The 14,176-nt window shown below is 39.0% G+C and overlaps 2 protein-coding genes across 4 annotated transcripts in view; both read left to right on the forward strand.

Moving 5' to 3' along the window:
- The window catches only part of PNPLA2 (patatin like phospholipase domain containing 2), a 52,550-nt gene extending 43,966 nt beyond the window's left edge, over nucleotides 1-8,584 (forward strand). For all 3 annotated transcript variants that reach the window (XM_058157331.1, XM_058157341.1, XM_058157320.1), the window contains 2 exons: nucleotides 419-541; nucleotides 3,171-8,584. In XM_058157331.1, the coding sequence (XP_058013314.1) occupies nucleotides 419-541; nucleotides 3,171-3,435 (388 nt within the window). In that variant the 3' untranslated portion in view covers nucleotides 3,436-8,584. The remainder of the gene's footprint in view (nucleotides 1-418; nucleotides 542-3,170) is intronic.
- Nucleotides 8,585-11,319: 2,735 nt separating this feature from the next.
- Nucleotides 11,320-14,176, forward strand: part of CRACR2B (calcium release activated channel regulator 2B) — a 35,404-nt gene continuing 32,547 nt past the window's right edge. Inside the window, exon 1 of the mRNA XM_058157355.1 lies at nucleotides 11,320-11,712. The gene's annotated coding sequence lies outside the window, so the exon portion shown is untranslated. The remainder of the gene's footprint in view (nucleotides 11,713-14,176) is intronic.

Below are 14,176 nucleotides of genomic sequence, written 5' to 3' on the forward strand. Positions count from 1 at the left end.
GAGTCAACTTTGAGCCTGGTGAGATTTGAACTGCCAAATTGCAGGCAGCCGGCAGCCAGCAGAAATAGCCTGCAGCAGTGGTGGGTTGCTCCTGGTTCGGATTGCGAACCGATAGTAAAAGCTGCAGGAGGCTCTGCCCACCCAACCTGACATCATCATGGAACAACTGCGCATGCGTAGAACCGCGCACGCGCAACGTATGCTCCCATTGTAAACCGGTAGTAAAGGTAAGTAGAACCCGCCCTGGCCTGCAATACTGCACTCTAACCACTGCACCACCATGGCTCAATACTGGGATGATTAGTTAAAAATTTCAGTAAAGTACTTGAACCTGCGGATACTCTATTTGAGCGTGTTTACAATACTGGAACACGTTTTTTTTCAATTAATACTTGTGCATTGCACCTGCCATATTTAGGCTGCTTGAATGGCTGCCAGATGTTCCAGAGGACATCAGGTGGATGAAAGAACAGACACGGAAAGTCTGTCATTATTTCATGAGAAAAGCCAAGAAGAAGCTAGGAAGTCACCTTTCAGCCAGGTAGGATTATTGCTTCTTATCTTGCATTGCTGAAGATACTGAATTGTGAGGCACAATACAATGTTTTTATATCACCAATGCCGTAATATTCTTGAATTGGGAGATTATGCAGTTGGATTTGCACATGCATCGAAATTAGTGCCTTTGGATTCTGTTCCAGGTTTGCATGATTAAGGTGTCATGTGTCAGTGTTCCAGAAAACCCCTCCTGCAGAAAAGACTCCGAAACCAACATCTTTCAAAGTTCTTTTACTAGCATAGGTAAACTGGCACAGTTGGATGAAAACCGAAACTGGGGATTCCGGTTCATCCCTCAGTAATACAAACCCCAAAATCTCCATCCTCATGACCCCTCTGCTGGTCACATGCTCCAATCCTCAACCGTCCGATATTGAAGCATCACTCCAGCCACTCCTTCTCCAGATGTGAACCCAGCCTGATATTGACCGGCAAGAAAAAAATGTTATGTCTAATCATCCCTTGCACTACCACCCTCCTCCCCTCCTTTCCCACAGAGGAGAATTGTGGCAGCATATGGAAGCCTTCGGTCTACTATGGCTTCCAAAGCTGACATCATGTTTGTTTGCTTTGTTCTGCTGGACTGGAATGGTATATGAACCTAAGTAAGTATAATGAGCAAATAAAAAACAACCATATTCCCCAGTCAGAATAATTTTGAGTATAGCTATGTTTCTATAATCTCTATGGCAGGGGTGTCAAACTCAAGTCATCATGGCAGCCTCACAGTGGCCTGTGGGCCGGAAGTTTGACAGTCCTGCTCTATGGTCTCTAACATGGCACTCCAGCCTTGAATTGCCCTTTCTCTAAAGCAGGGGTCTCCAACCTTGGCAACTTTAAGCATGGAGGACTTCAAATCTCAGAATTCCCCAGCCAGCTTTGCTTTGCTTTGCTGGCTGGGGGATTCTGGGAGTTGAAGTCCTCCAGGCTTAAAGTTGCCACGGTTGGAGGCCCCTGCTCGAAAGACTGAGTGCTTTAAAAACCACAGCCTACGTGTCCGTGATTATTTTTTTGTGGTATAGTTATTGCTGCTTTAATATTGAATGTATTGTTTATTTTTATTGTGTGTTATTGTTTAAGCTTGTGGATTTATGGATTTTAACTTGTCCTAAAATCCTTAAGATAGCTGTCATGATAGAAAAGTTGTAATAAATAAAAATACATAACTAAAATGTAAGATACCTAGTACAGTCCATTTCAAAACCAGGTAACAAAATCCACTTTCGTGTCTGAATTAAATTTGTAAAGTGTAAAATAACTAAGGTCCTTAAATGTTAAAGAAGATATAATGGTAGTCTACAAGTCTACACTTACAAAGGTTTGTATTTTGAATTTTTTTTGGATTGAAACAAACTGAAATAACAATTTTAAGCAGATTGTTCAAAGATTGTCACTATAGGGTTATTGAAAGAGGTTCCCAAATACAAGATTGAGAAAATAAAAAATTCATCCCATTATTTCCATACCTGTTCCTTATCAAAGGCCATATGTACATAGCTCACAATATATAAAGAGCAATGTAATTATTGTTGCAGGCATGGGGGATATGTACTTTCCAAGTACTTATGAAAGAGAGTTCCTATGTTCCCCACACAGCATGGTCAATGGTGAGGGATACTAGAGGTTGTAACATTTAGGGGATATACACAATTCTCCTACTCCTGAGATCAAAGTTACTGTTTTCTCTCTCGACCAGCAGTGATCATAGTTTAAGCTGGAGACATATGTTTTTGTAAGCCCTTGGCTGGTAGCATTATTGGGAATTGGAATCTACTTTATCACTGAAGAGGATCTTTCCCAGAGACACCTATTCTTATCACAGTCTCCCTGTATACCTGATTTTCTTTCTCAGATTCAGTGAAACTTAGAAATTTGATGATCATGAATCTGAGGTCTCTGAAAGTTTCTTTTAAAGCTAATGCAGCTCAAGTGGCATTTTTTCCTAATGGGCCAAGAAAACAGGACCAGAATAGCCAGAGGATGTCAGCAGTGAGATCGTCAGGGAAAAATAATCTGCTGCTCACTTCCATCTCTCTGCAACTTTAGTTTATCTTTTGATTTTTGTGTGTCATTGCATGATGCAAAGGGGCAATTTCAATGTACTGCATCTTTCTCCTTCTCCATTCCCCTTCCATTTTAGAATAGAATAGAATAGATTTTTTTATTGGCCAAGTGTGATTGGACACACAAGGAATATGTTTTGGTGCATATGCTCTCAGTGTACATAAAAGTAAAGATACGTTCATCAAATTACAACGCTTACAACACTTAATGATAGTCATAGGCTACAAATAAGCAATCAGGAAACAATATCAATATAAATTGTAAGGATATAATCAACAAAGTTACAGTCATAAGTGGAAGGAGATGGGTGATGGGAATGATGAGAAGATTAATAGTAGTGCAAACTTAGTAAATAGTTTGACAGTGTTGAGGGAATTATTTGTTTAACAGAGTGATGGCATTGGGAAAAAACTGTTCTTGTGTCTAGTTATTTTGGTGTGCAGTGCTCTATTTTTATTTATATGTCAACATTGGAAATCCAAATATGTTAAATCATATTTACCAAAATAACATGGCAAACTTTAATTCTCTTTCTCTTTCTATCTTAGGCTATACTACCATCTTGAACTCCGAAAAACACAGAGTTTACCTATCCCTTTGTGCACAGCTTACGGGGAAGCATTGCCAAAATGGCTCAGGAACAGTCTCTCGCTAACAGACGTTATGACGAAATGGGAAGAATACCAGCGCCAGCTGATGCTAGGGCTGTTCTGCATCAATGTGGACCTGCAGGCCTCCATCTTCCCGTCAGAAGGGCTGCAGATGAGACATCCACGACCAAGCTGCACGGAAGAGACTCTTCAACTCTTTTAATATAACCGTCAGAATCTGGTTGGGGAAAAGAGGGTGGGCAGTGGCTGCATTTAGCAGCTTCCTAATGGAACTCTTAACAATTAGAGGGATTTCTCCTCTCCTCACAATTCAGACAGGGTACTGATAACAAAATAGGCAACTGTGCCATAACTAAGCAGATGACTGGCACAATGTAAATACCCACCAAAATGTGTTGGGTGTTGCATATTTTCTGGGAGACAGTGGCATAAATAACTTGACAACTGCAACAGAAATGGTTGATGCTTGGGCTGAACTGAAAAGAATTTCATTCAGGGCACCTCTTGGACTGTTTATAATAAGACGACTGGGGACATCATCAGGATTCTAGCTTTTGTTTGTAATCCACTTTGCTTTAAATCAATATTGCAACATGCTTTTGTTCTTAAAGACTCGAGTCCTTTGGGATCATCCTTCTCTGTGTTATGATGCAGTAAAAGAAAAGCCAGCAAGAGCCACCAAATCAGCTCTTAAACCAAATGCAGTCCTAAATTTTCACTCTAAGTAGAGACACCTTATAATTGCTGTATTGTTTTCTTGTAAATTTGTCATATATAAGGAATTCAGCTAACCTTTACCTGGATTCATGGCCTACCGTCTTTTAGGTCTTTCTATTCTAGAGAGATGAGGAAAAAAAATTGAAGTCTTGAAATATGTACTTAAGTCCCATCTCATTTGGACGCACTATTTTTTCCCTGCTTCCCAGTAATTTTAATTAGCTTAAATCTTAACGTGTACAGTTGCAGAAGGATGTCAAGAAGGATAGATGGAAGCAACAGCTAAGTCAGTGTAATGTATGTTTTGAAACGGTTTGTGACTGACTGGATCAGTTGGCCATTTGAGAAAGAAGGAAAGGGCTTTTGATTCTAGCTGCAAAGGAATATGAAGCTCTTAAAATCCAGAAGCCAAAATATATTCTGATCTAAATGGATTTAAGTTGGCTTGTGGGATCCACATCACTTGTGGCAGTGGTGAATGTGGCCCCTTTGGAACGTTGTTGATTGCTCAGCAGAATTATAGAAATTGTCTTATCACTGAGATGGAAATAAGCAGGGTCTGAAGTTGAAAGCCAAAAAGAAAGTAATAGTTTTGCAGGTATTGAATGTTATGGTATTGCATAAAGAGGAGGAACATGATTGGCTTGTAAGTCAGCTGAACAAAATTGTTGGTTTTTTTTTTCCCTTCCAAGCACTTTTCCCCCCACTAGTGCAGGGTCCAGTTTTTCTCAGATTATAGGAATTATTGACTGGTTTGTCACTTGAGCCTAATGTTGTGTGCTGAGAGTGATTATCCTAAAGTCATCCAGCTGGCTTTCATGCCTAAAGTGGGATTAAAATTCACAATCCCTGGTTTCTAGCCTGGTGCCTTAACCACTAGACCAAACTGGCTCTCTGCTGAACAAAATTGTATCGTCTTATTTCAATCTTTTCATGCTAAACCAGTGGAGCTAGTTCTTTCAATTGCTGTGAAAAAAAATGTTGGTAGGTTAATATAGAAGTATTTCCCCCTTCACACGTAGCACAAGCAGCAGATCTGGAATACATTATCCATTTCTTTCAGAAGCCTTTTTTACAGCAGTTACCTATTGTCATATATGCACAAGATGAAGCACTCTGGTTAATTTCTCACAGCCCCATACCAACTATTTTGTGTCTATCATTAATTATTACCAGCACCATACTTGATCTCATCATTCACTGCTGTTGTTTTCTTCCTGCTATTGTATATATAGCATGGCAAATATTCATTATGATGTCAGAAAGCAGGAGCTGCACTCGTATAGTGATATTGGCACATTTCTAGTCACTATGTGTGGGACTATATAGAGTGCTTATTATGATTTTATATCATTATAGACTGAAGTGTTTGATGCTGCAGGAAAAAAAAAGTTTGGGTACATTTGTTTTTGGATAAAAAAAGATTGGTTTTCTTTGCACTTTAATGACATTTCTGTTTTTCTCCTACTACAGGATTATCAGTTAAATTCCAAAGATAACACAATGAATGGAAGGAGAGGGAGATATAATAATTGCTTAGAAATAAGTTAATAGTAATAGAATTTTAAATGCTACAAGAGAACAAGGATAAGGATAAATAATAAAGTAGAAATGCTTTATTATATAGTGTATTTGTTCTCTTAGTAGACTACAACTTTAAGTATTATGAGCAATAAGTGGTTCTACATTAGCAAAGCTTATAAGATACACATGCTTTTTTTTTCTGGAAAAAGAATTATTGGAAACTAGGATAATAGTATTTCTCCAGGAAAAGAACCTGGGAGCAAAATACAAGGAGTTAAATGGCATTTCTAGCAATGCCTTCACTTGTAAAAATTCCTAGCGCAAATATTAAAAATCAGTTGGGAATGAAGTGATTTTATAAAAATAGGCTCATTGCCAGAAAAAAATTCCTTTGCTGTCTATTCATTTGGCACAAGGGCCTGTTTTGAATCTCTGAACCAGTATTTCCTTTTTGTACATCCCTGAGAGAAATGGAGCTATGAAGAATGAAAATTTGCAACCAGGCAGGATGGGAGTAGTCATCCAGTTTGGCAATGAACAGTGGCTCTCCTATACGTTACATAAATACTTAGGGTGGCAAGAGTACACTGTTTTATCTGCTAACATTTCCTTTAATGTAAGCAGCAGTAGCAAATTGCAAAACATTCAGAGCACTTGCACTGAATCCAGTTACTGGTCTGGAATTCACTACTGAATTTTGATAATTTCTTCCATGTTACTATGTTTGGATAAATAAGTACAGCGGCCACCAAATTTTAGTGCAGAGGAAAAGAAAGAACCCGTATCTCTTCACTAATATTAAAATGAAGAGGCTGAGCAAAGGTAAACATTTTTTTGGAGGGGAAGAAATGCTGTTAAAATTGTTTTGGTCTGAGCTGTCACAAAGATTCATGCCTACTCTCCTATATTTAATTACAAGTAGGATATAAAATAAATGAAGACAGGAGATATGCAAAATTGAAGTGTTTCCTCTACTAGCAATTTCTCTTAAAAGCTCTAAGCAAAAGATCCTTTATAAAACTCTGCTGAGGAAGGAATCTTCCTCTTATCTTAACCCAAATAAATTCCATAGGTATCACATCACCTCAGGTTTCCCACAACAGTGCCTAGATCAGGGCTGTCAAACTCCTGGCCCGCAGGACAGGTACATCACGCGCTGGCCACGGCTATAGCTGGTTTAGTGCGGGGGGGGGGGAGTCCCGATATGTCATGTGATACCGCCGTGACGACATGAGTTTGAAATCCCTGGCCTAGATACTTTCTCTTGTTAAGTACACAATTGTCTGCTTATTCTGTGAAGTAGCCTTAGAGGAAAATGTTCTTGTATCATGAAATAGCTGGAAAAGCATAATTTTGAATTCTAATAGGCACCAGTGTTTCACCCCCCCCTTACAACTATAATGTGAATGTCATTTGTTGTCTTTTAGATGAAAATGTGCCAGTGTTTGCATGTCTTTAACCACTAAATTATTCAACACTGTATTCTATTTTGAAATGTATTGCACAATTATGTAGTCTTTTTTTTAATGTAATTATTGCTGCTTCAAATGCAGCTATTGTAATGCTGGGATTCTATTTGTTGCTAATACACTGCATTGTAATTTAGACAGACCTTTTTTTAACTAGCTATCTTACCTGTTTGAAGATAATCAGGATTTTAAAAATAGTTGGTTTTACAAAACAAAATATAAAATTGTTTAATTTAATACGTTAATGTTAAAAGTGTAAATTCAAACATTAGTGCCAAAAACTGGTATTGCAATATGTACTGGAGTTTCACAGCAAAAACACACACAGACATTTTCTTTTAATTTTAAAACTTAAAAGTAGTATAAGCAATGCTCCCAACTGATTTTAGTTCGTAATAAAAAGAAAATAGAAGCTAGAACCAACAAAGTATCCACAGGGTGAAGCCAACCAGCCCAGTTCTAATTTCTTTTAAAAGAAAAAGAAAAAAAATTGGTGTATCAGATTTGAAACTCTTGAACAAAAACTGATAACAACTTACATCATCTTTTTTGACTTGGCAGAAATTTGGTCAAGCTGAAAAGCAATATTTGATTACATCAGAAGTTGATGAAAGAGAAGCTTGAATTGTTAAGCTGCATGGTTTAAGATTCCACAGTGCCTTTTTTTTTTTTAGAAAGCCAAACAATTTACAGCTTGCTGCTGTTGTTATCTTTATGGGCACCTATAGTAGTCCTCAACTTATAAACCACATTTGGGACCAGAATTTCTTATTGCTAAACATCATGCTTGTTAAGTGAATCATGCCAATTTAATGACCATTTTGTCTTGGTTGTTAAGTGAGTCACCTTAATCAGTAAGTGAATCATGCAGTCATAAAAAAAAAATCTGACTTCCCCCATTGACTTTACTGGTTGGAAGCCAGTTGGGAAAGTCAGAAATGATGATTACATGATCCAAGGATGCTGCCATTGTCATAAATACATGCTGGTTGCCAAGCGGCCATATTTTAATCATGTAACCATGGGGATCCTGCAATGGTCGTAAGTGCAAGCATTAGTCATAATCACTTTTTTCAGTACCATTGAAATCTCAAAAGAGTTGCTAAATGGATGATTGTAAGTCGAGGACTACTTGGATTCCTCTGCTGTTTTCATTCTGACCATTCTTGAATTCTGTAATAGTTCTTAAGTTGTTGACACTACTAAGGCTGAACGAATCATTGTGAGAAGCAACTGCTTTACCTTGCTCTGATGTTAAGCCATAGTAAATCCAACATGCCAAATAAAAAAATCTCTTTGCAAAAAATGCACTCTGTAAGAAAAAAGAAAATTCAACATAAGAACTCAATCGTATTTAGGGAGTAGGAGATGACCATGATCTGATGCTGTTGGTCAAATTGCAATAGCTCATTTTTAGCGCTTGCAACTAAAATAAAAACCTGCATTATTTAGTAGCATTAGGAAAGCAATAAATACAGTGAGGAAAACTAATCAAGCATTATAATAGTCATTCGAGTTAATTTTCTTCATGCTTTGCATTATCCATGCCCTCAGTTCCTTTCTTCTATGTGTTTTACTGGAAATATGCTATTTATTCTTTTGAAATGTATCTCTAATAAAATACTTTCTAAACTTATTGAACTGAAATGTGGATTTGCATTTATTCATGCTTTGTGTAGCCGTAGTCAATTGATACTTTCTGAAAGTCAGGTATTTTTCATCCAGTTGGCAAGAGGCAAACCAGATGAATCCAAGGTGCCTTCTGTGATCTGCAGTCCTACACTATACTCACAGATGCTCTTGCTACACAGTCACCCATTAGGCATTACAGCCACAGGTGTTACTCAGCTTCACTGGATTCCTCATCAAGTCACTATTGCCATGTTATTCCTAAATTTGCATTAGCCATGAAGGTCAAATAACAAAAGCAGGAATTCCATCTGACTGAGGTTGTGGATGATACTAAGCTGGCAGGAATAACTAACACACTAGATGTTAGGTTCAAGATCCAGATGGATCTTGACAGACTTGAACACTGGGCCCTATCTAACAAAATGAAATTCATGGCTTGCTGATCTTGGGGCACTGAATAAACCATAATTGATAGATGTCTATGGAAATTCTCAGTCATCCAGGTTGTTGCAAAGGTGCTTTTTCAAGAGGCAACTGGACTTTCTGGTTTTTCTTTGAAGACATTTCACTTCTCATCTAAGAAGCTTCTTCAGCTCTTATAATTGAGATATAGCAAAGATTTTAGAGGACAACCACATCTTTCTAGACTTTGGGGCTTTTAGAATATCTTCATGAACCTATACTTTAATTAATATTAGTGAATAGTCACAGAATGATTTAATTTTCCTGTAAGTAAATGGAAGATGACTGCATGGGCACCAATGGGGGTGGAACAGGTAAAGGGCAAGTGATACATATATGATGATAATCCCACACATGCTGCGACTGACATACTTGGGTTATACATTCTGAAACAAGTGCATAATTGTGGCTGTGGAAGCCAGGAAACTCCCCCACCCCTGCTTTAATCCCACAGAGTGTAAGATCAAAGACAACTGGAGACACATAGTCACCATCAATATACAGGAAAAAGTGCTGAGACTCAGACCCTACAGTAGAGATATGACACTAGTGCAAAAAACAACAACTGCTTGTTATCACTCATATATTGTGCCAACTGAAGGCTTGCAGTATTTGTGAAATGTATTTCCAAATCACGGCTACATAAACAGAGGGTCAAGATTTTGGCTCTGAGATTTCCAAGGCTTTGGAAAAGCAAGAGCTCTCAGAGTTATGGATCTAGAAAGCCCTAGGAAGCAATAGGTTAAATAACTACTATTCTCTACCCTTTGGTTTCAACTTGATTTATCTACTCATTTTGGGGACCCACATCCTCACATAATGGGCTCTTCCTGTGCATGGCCCAGAATCCATGGGATCCAAAATCTGTGGGATTTTGTCCCACAGGATCCATTTACTCAGCTCACATTTTTGCCTGCACCACGCTTCTGTCCTTCCACCTCTTCAGAATCCCAAAGGTGCTTTTTCAAACAAGACTTTCTTGTTTTTTTTCTTTGAAGACATTTCACTTCTCATCCAAGAAGCTTCTTCAGCTCTGACTGGATGGTAGGGAATGGAAAGATTGGAATCCTAATCTAATCTCTTGCAGGCAGCTGGTCATTTGCATCATTCTGGAGAGTCCTTGAGGACAACCATATCCTGAGGACAAACATGACCCTTATGCACTTTGGGATGAACACCCTCTGAATGGTGTGGGAGTATGAATGGATTTCCAGAAAAATTGCAGACTACAGGGCCCAGGACCACTACTCAGGCAACCCTGAGGCCACAGATAAACCTCCAAGTGCCTCAACGACCCTCTAAAAAGGATGCAAATGACCAGCAGTCTACAAGGAATATAAATCCTTCCATTCCCTACCATTCTGTCAGAGCTGAAGAAGCTTCTTGGATGAGAAGCGAAATATCTTCAAAGAAAAACATTTGCTAGACCAATCCTTGAATACAGCTCATCTGTCTGCATATCAGACATAAATACAATCAAGAGAGTCCAGAGATATTTCACAAGAAGAGTCCTCCACTCCTCTGCTCGCAATAAAATACCTTATGCCACCAGACTCCAAATTTTGGGCTTAGACAATTTAGACAGTTTAGAACTACGACGACTTCAATCTGACCTAAGCATAGCACATAAAATTATCTACCACAATGTCCTACCTGTCAATGACTACTTCAGCTTCAACCACAACAATCCAGGAGCAAATAATAAGATACAAACTCAGGGTAAACCGCTCCAAACTTGACTGCAGAAAGTAGAACTTCAGCAACAGAGTTGTAAACGCCTGGAATGCCGACTCTGTGGTTTCTTCCCCAAACCCCAAAACTTTAAGCTTAAACTGTCTACTGTTGACCTCACCCCATTCCTAAGAGGTCTGAAAGGGGCGTGCATAAGTGCACCCGTGTGCCTACAATCCCTGTCCTAATATTCCTTTTTTACTTACTCTTTTCATGTCTCCAAATTATGTTTATACTTTTACCTGTTATCTTATATATGATTGACAAATAAAAATAAAGAAAAAAACCAGAAAGTCCGGTTGCCTCCTGAAAAAGCACCTTTGGGACAATCATGATCTGGATGACTGACAACCTCCATAGACTTCCACCTCTTCGGAAATGCCCCGAAGTCTTCGAACCTCCGCCCGGCAACTGGGAGCCAGGACAACCCGGCGTGGGTTGCCCCTGCCTGGCAGCGAGCCTCAAGAGGAGGCTCAAGAGGCGGCGTCGCTGCAGGCGCGGCCTCCTCCTCCTCCTCCTCCTCCTCCACCTGCTTTCTCGGCACCTGCGAGGCTGCGGCTGCGGGCGGGAAGCTTAGAGCGCGCGAGGAAAGTATAAGTGCGGAGATTCCCTTTGCTGACCTTTCGGAGCGGCGAGTTGCTGCTCTGTCATTTCCGGCTTGCCAAAAAAGCCTCTATTCCGCGCCTTCCCCACTTGGGTTTTTTGGACGGCTGGCTTTCCTCTTCCAAGCTGTTCCTTTGGCTTGGAAAGAACAGGTCGGGCGGTCCGAGCGGTTTTGCCGGTCTTTTCATCTGCGTGAAAACCACGGACCGAGTGGCTTGTTCCTTCCGCGCTTGGCAACTTAACCTGGGCACACGCATTCCTTTAAACCGGGAGGAGCGCAAATGCTCTAGAAAGCGTATCCCCAATGCGGGGTTGCTGCACCTCTCTCCCTTCCCAGCGAGGTAGGTGGAAAAAGGACTGGAGATGACCTGATGGACGTTTGCTCTTACTCTTAGCCAAATGGAGTAAAAAGAGTCCAGGGCTTCTTTCTTTAAGAATGGGCGAGTTTTGGGGTGAATCTCGGAAAGGAAAGGAAACTGAACTTGGGTCGAAGCCAGTGATCTGCTGCAATCACTGAGTGTTTTTCTTGCAATGGATTTAAGGCTAATTTTCACAAACGCATTGCTTTCTTTCTGGACATCACTTCTGAAATTTCAATCCCCCCCCTCCTTGGATCCTGGTGTAGCTTTTAGGTTGCCACAGGCAATAATTAACAAAGATGCTTCCTTACCTGCGTTCTAAAAAGTCTGAGTCTCCAAGCTGAATTAGGCTGTCTTAACATGGCCAGGTTTTCCCTTATGAAGGACTGTCTGTCATTAGCAGTTGCTTAACAGAAGGAGATTTTAAAGACATTGTTTTCTTTTTCATCCTTTCACCTCTGTCCTTGAGACAGCTCAGACTTTTTAAGATTTGTTAGTTATGCAGCTGTTTAAAAGAGAGAGACTCTTGATGGAGTAAAAAGTTAGTCTCCAGCGTATCTTAATTTTTAAAGAAAATTTATATAGTCGCCTATTCGCTCACAGGGACTCTAGGTGCCTTACAAGCAATAAAACACAGTATAGGAAAAAAATAAAAATAATACCTGGTTGAACTGTGGTGGGTATAGCATAAATTTTAGTGCACTTTGGGGAATAAATAAGCCGCCTTTGTGATGTCCAAACATCCTGCATATAATTCATAGGTATCCTAACTGCTGTACTGTTTTAGAGAGCACACTTGTGAGGTAGGCTACTCTTGTGTCTGTTTGCACTTGGAAATGGTCACTTTTAACAAGTGAGCAAATATTTTGATCCCTTGGTGCTGAATTAGATAACAATGTCTGTAGATTTCACTGTCTTAAAACTTTTATTTGATGACTATAACATTTGAGAATGCACAGTTGAAGATATTTTATTTTCTACCTTCTAGGTGAAACACTGCTAGGTGGCAGCACATAGCCAAACTGAGCTGATCTTGAAAATCAGCTTGAAAAAGTTTGCTCAGAACAGATTGAGACTACCCACCTAAAAATAGCATAGGACTTGTGTTTTAGTTGAGACTTTTTTTTCATTTTAAGAAGATAGATGTTCTAACCCAACAGCTTGATCAGCTTTTTGGATTCTGTGGTGGTATATAACCTCTGTTTTTGGAGTTTTTATCTTGCTCCATAAATAGGTACATAATTAAGGAAAATATTATCTGCACTCCAAATTGGAGTTCAGAATAATCTGATCTTGAAGTCAGGATACTTACTCAACTACAGCTTTCCATATGTGTGTGTATGTGTGTGTATACATACATACATACATACGTATATAAATATATACACGCACATGTATTTGCTTGAAAATACATTTAGAAATCTTTAAAACTTCCTTCCCTCCCTCCTTTCACCCCCTATATTAAAAGTAAAGGTTCCCCTCGCACATATGTGCTAGTCGTTCCTGACTCTAGGGGATGGTGCTCATCTTCGTTTCAAAGCTCAAGAGCCAGCGCTGTCCAAAGACATCTCCATAGTTATGTGGCCGGCATGAGTAAACGCCAAAGGTGCACGGAACGCTGTTAGATAACTAATTGTTATGACATAGCCGTTCGTTGATAAGTGATGCATTAACATAGGTAATGTCTTAGCAATGAGCCTCATGTTTTGTTTAACTTCGTAATTCTCCCTAGAATTATATTCTAGAATTTGCTGTATCCCTATATCTATTTATTTAATTTTTAACATTTTAATGGATTTAGTAATAAGGTGCAACAATCTATAGTTTTATGCTGGTTCCAGTTTGTTTCTATGAATCCCTTGGGAACCTTTTAGTATTCCAGCTTGCTTTTTTAAAAAAGACATGCTTTCCATTCTTTGTAGCTATAGAGATGAGTTCGAAAACACAGCTGCGATGTTATCAAAGGTAATATGGCCAGAAGGAAAGTAATACGTGACTTAGATTTGCATTCAGATTTCAAGATTTCTAAGTTAGCTGATTATGTAGAGGAAATTGTAGCTGGTTAAAATTAGAAATCTAATTTTAACCAGCTACAATTTAGAGTCCCTCCCTGCCTCCACACATTTCCCTGGGAAGATGTGATTTGGCTAACTACTTGCAAATAAATATGCAAATACTTTTATGTTTTTCATTCACAATGCTTTTCCCAACATGATTTCTGAGTTTGAACAAATTGCCTGGGCCTTTCTTAGTAAATAAATTGTATGCTAATTAGATTTTTGAATATTGTTTTGTTTTTTTCAACATAATTTTGTTCCAGAATTTCCAGAAAGAGCAGTTCTGGAATTAAGGCAGAAAATGGTATAGGTTTGCAGAATAGTAAAAACCAAGGGATGGATCATAAAGTCGTATTTATGAAAATCCTTGTTCTGTGAAAGTATCCCTT

This window comes from Ahaetulla prasina, chromosome 1 (assembly GCF_028640845.1).
Source record: "Ahaetulla prasina isolate Xishuangbanna chromosome 1, ASM2864084v1, whole genome shotgun sequence".
Taxonomy (NCBI): domain Eukaryota; kingdom Metazoa; phylum Chordata; class Lepidosauria; order Squamata; family Colubridae; genus Ahaetulla; species Ahaetulla prasina.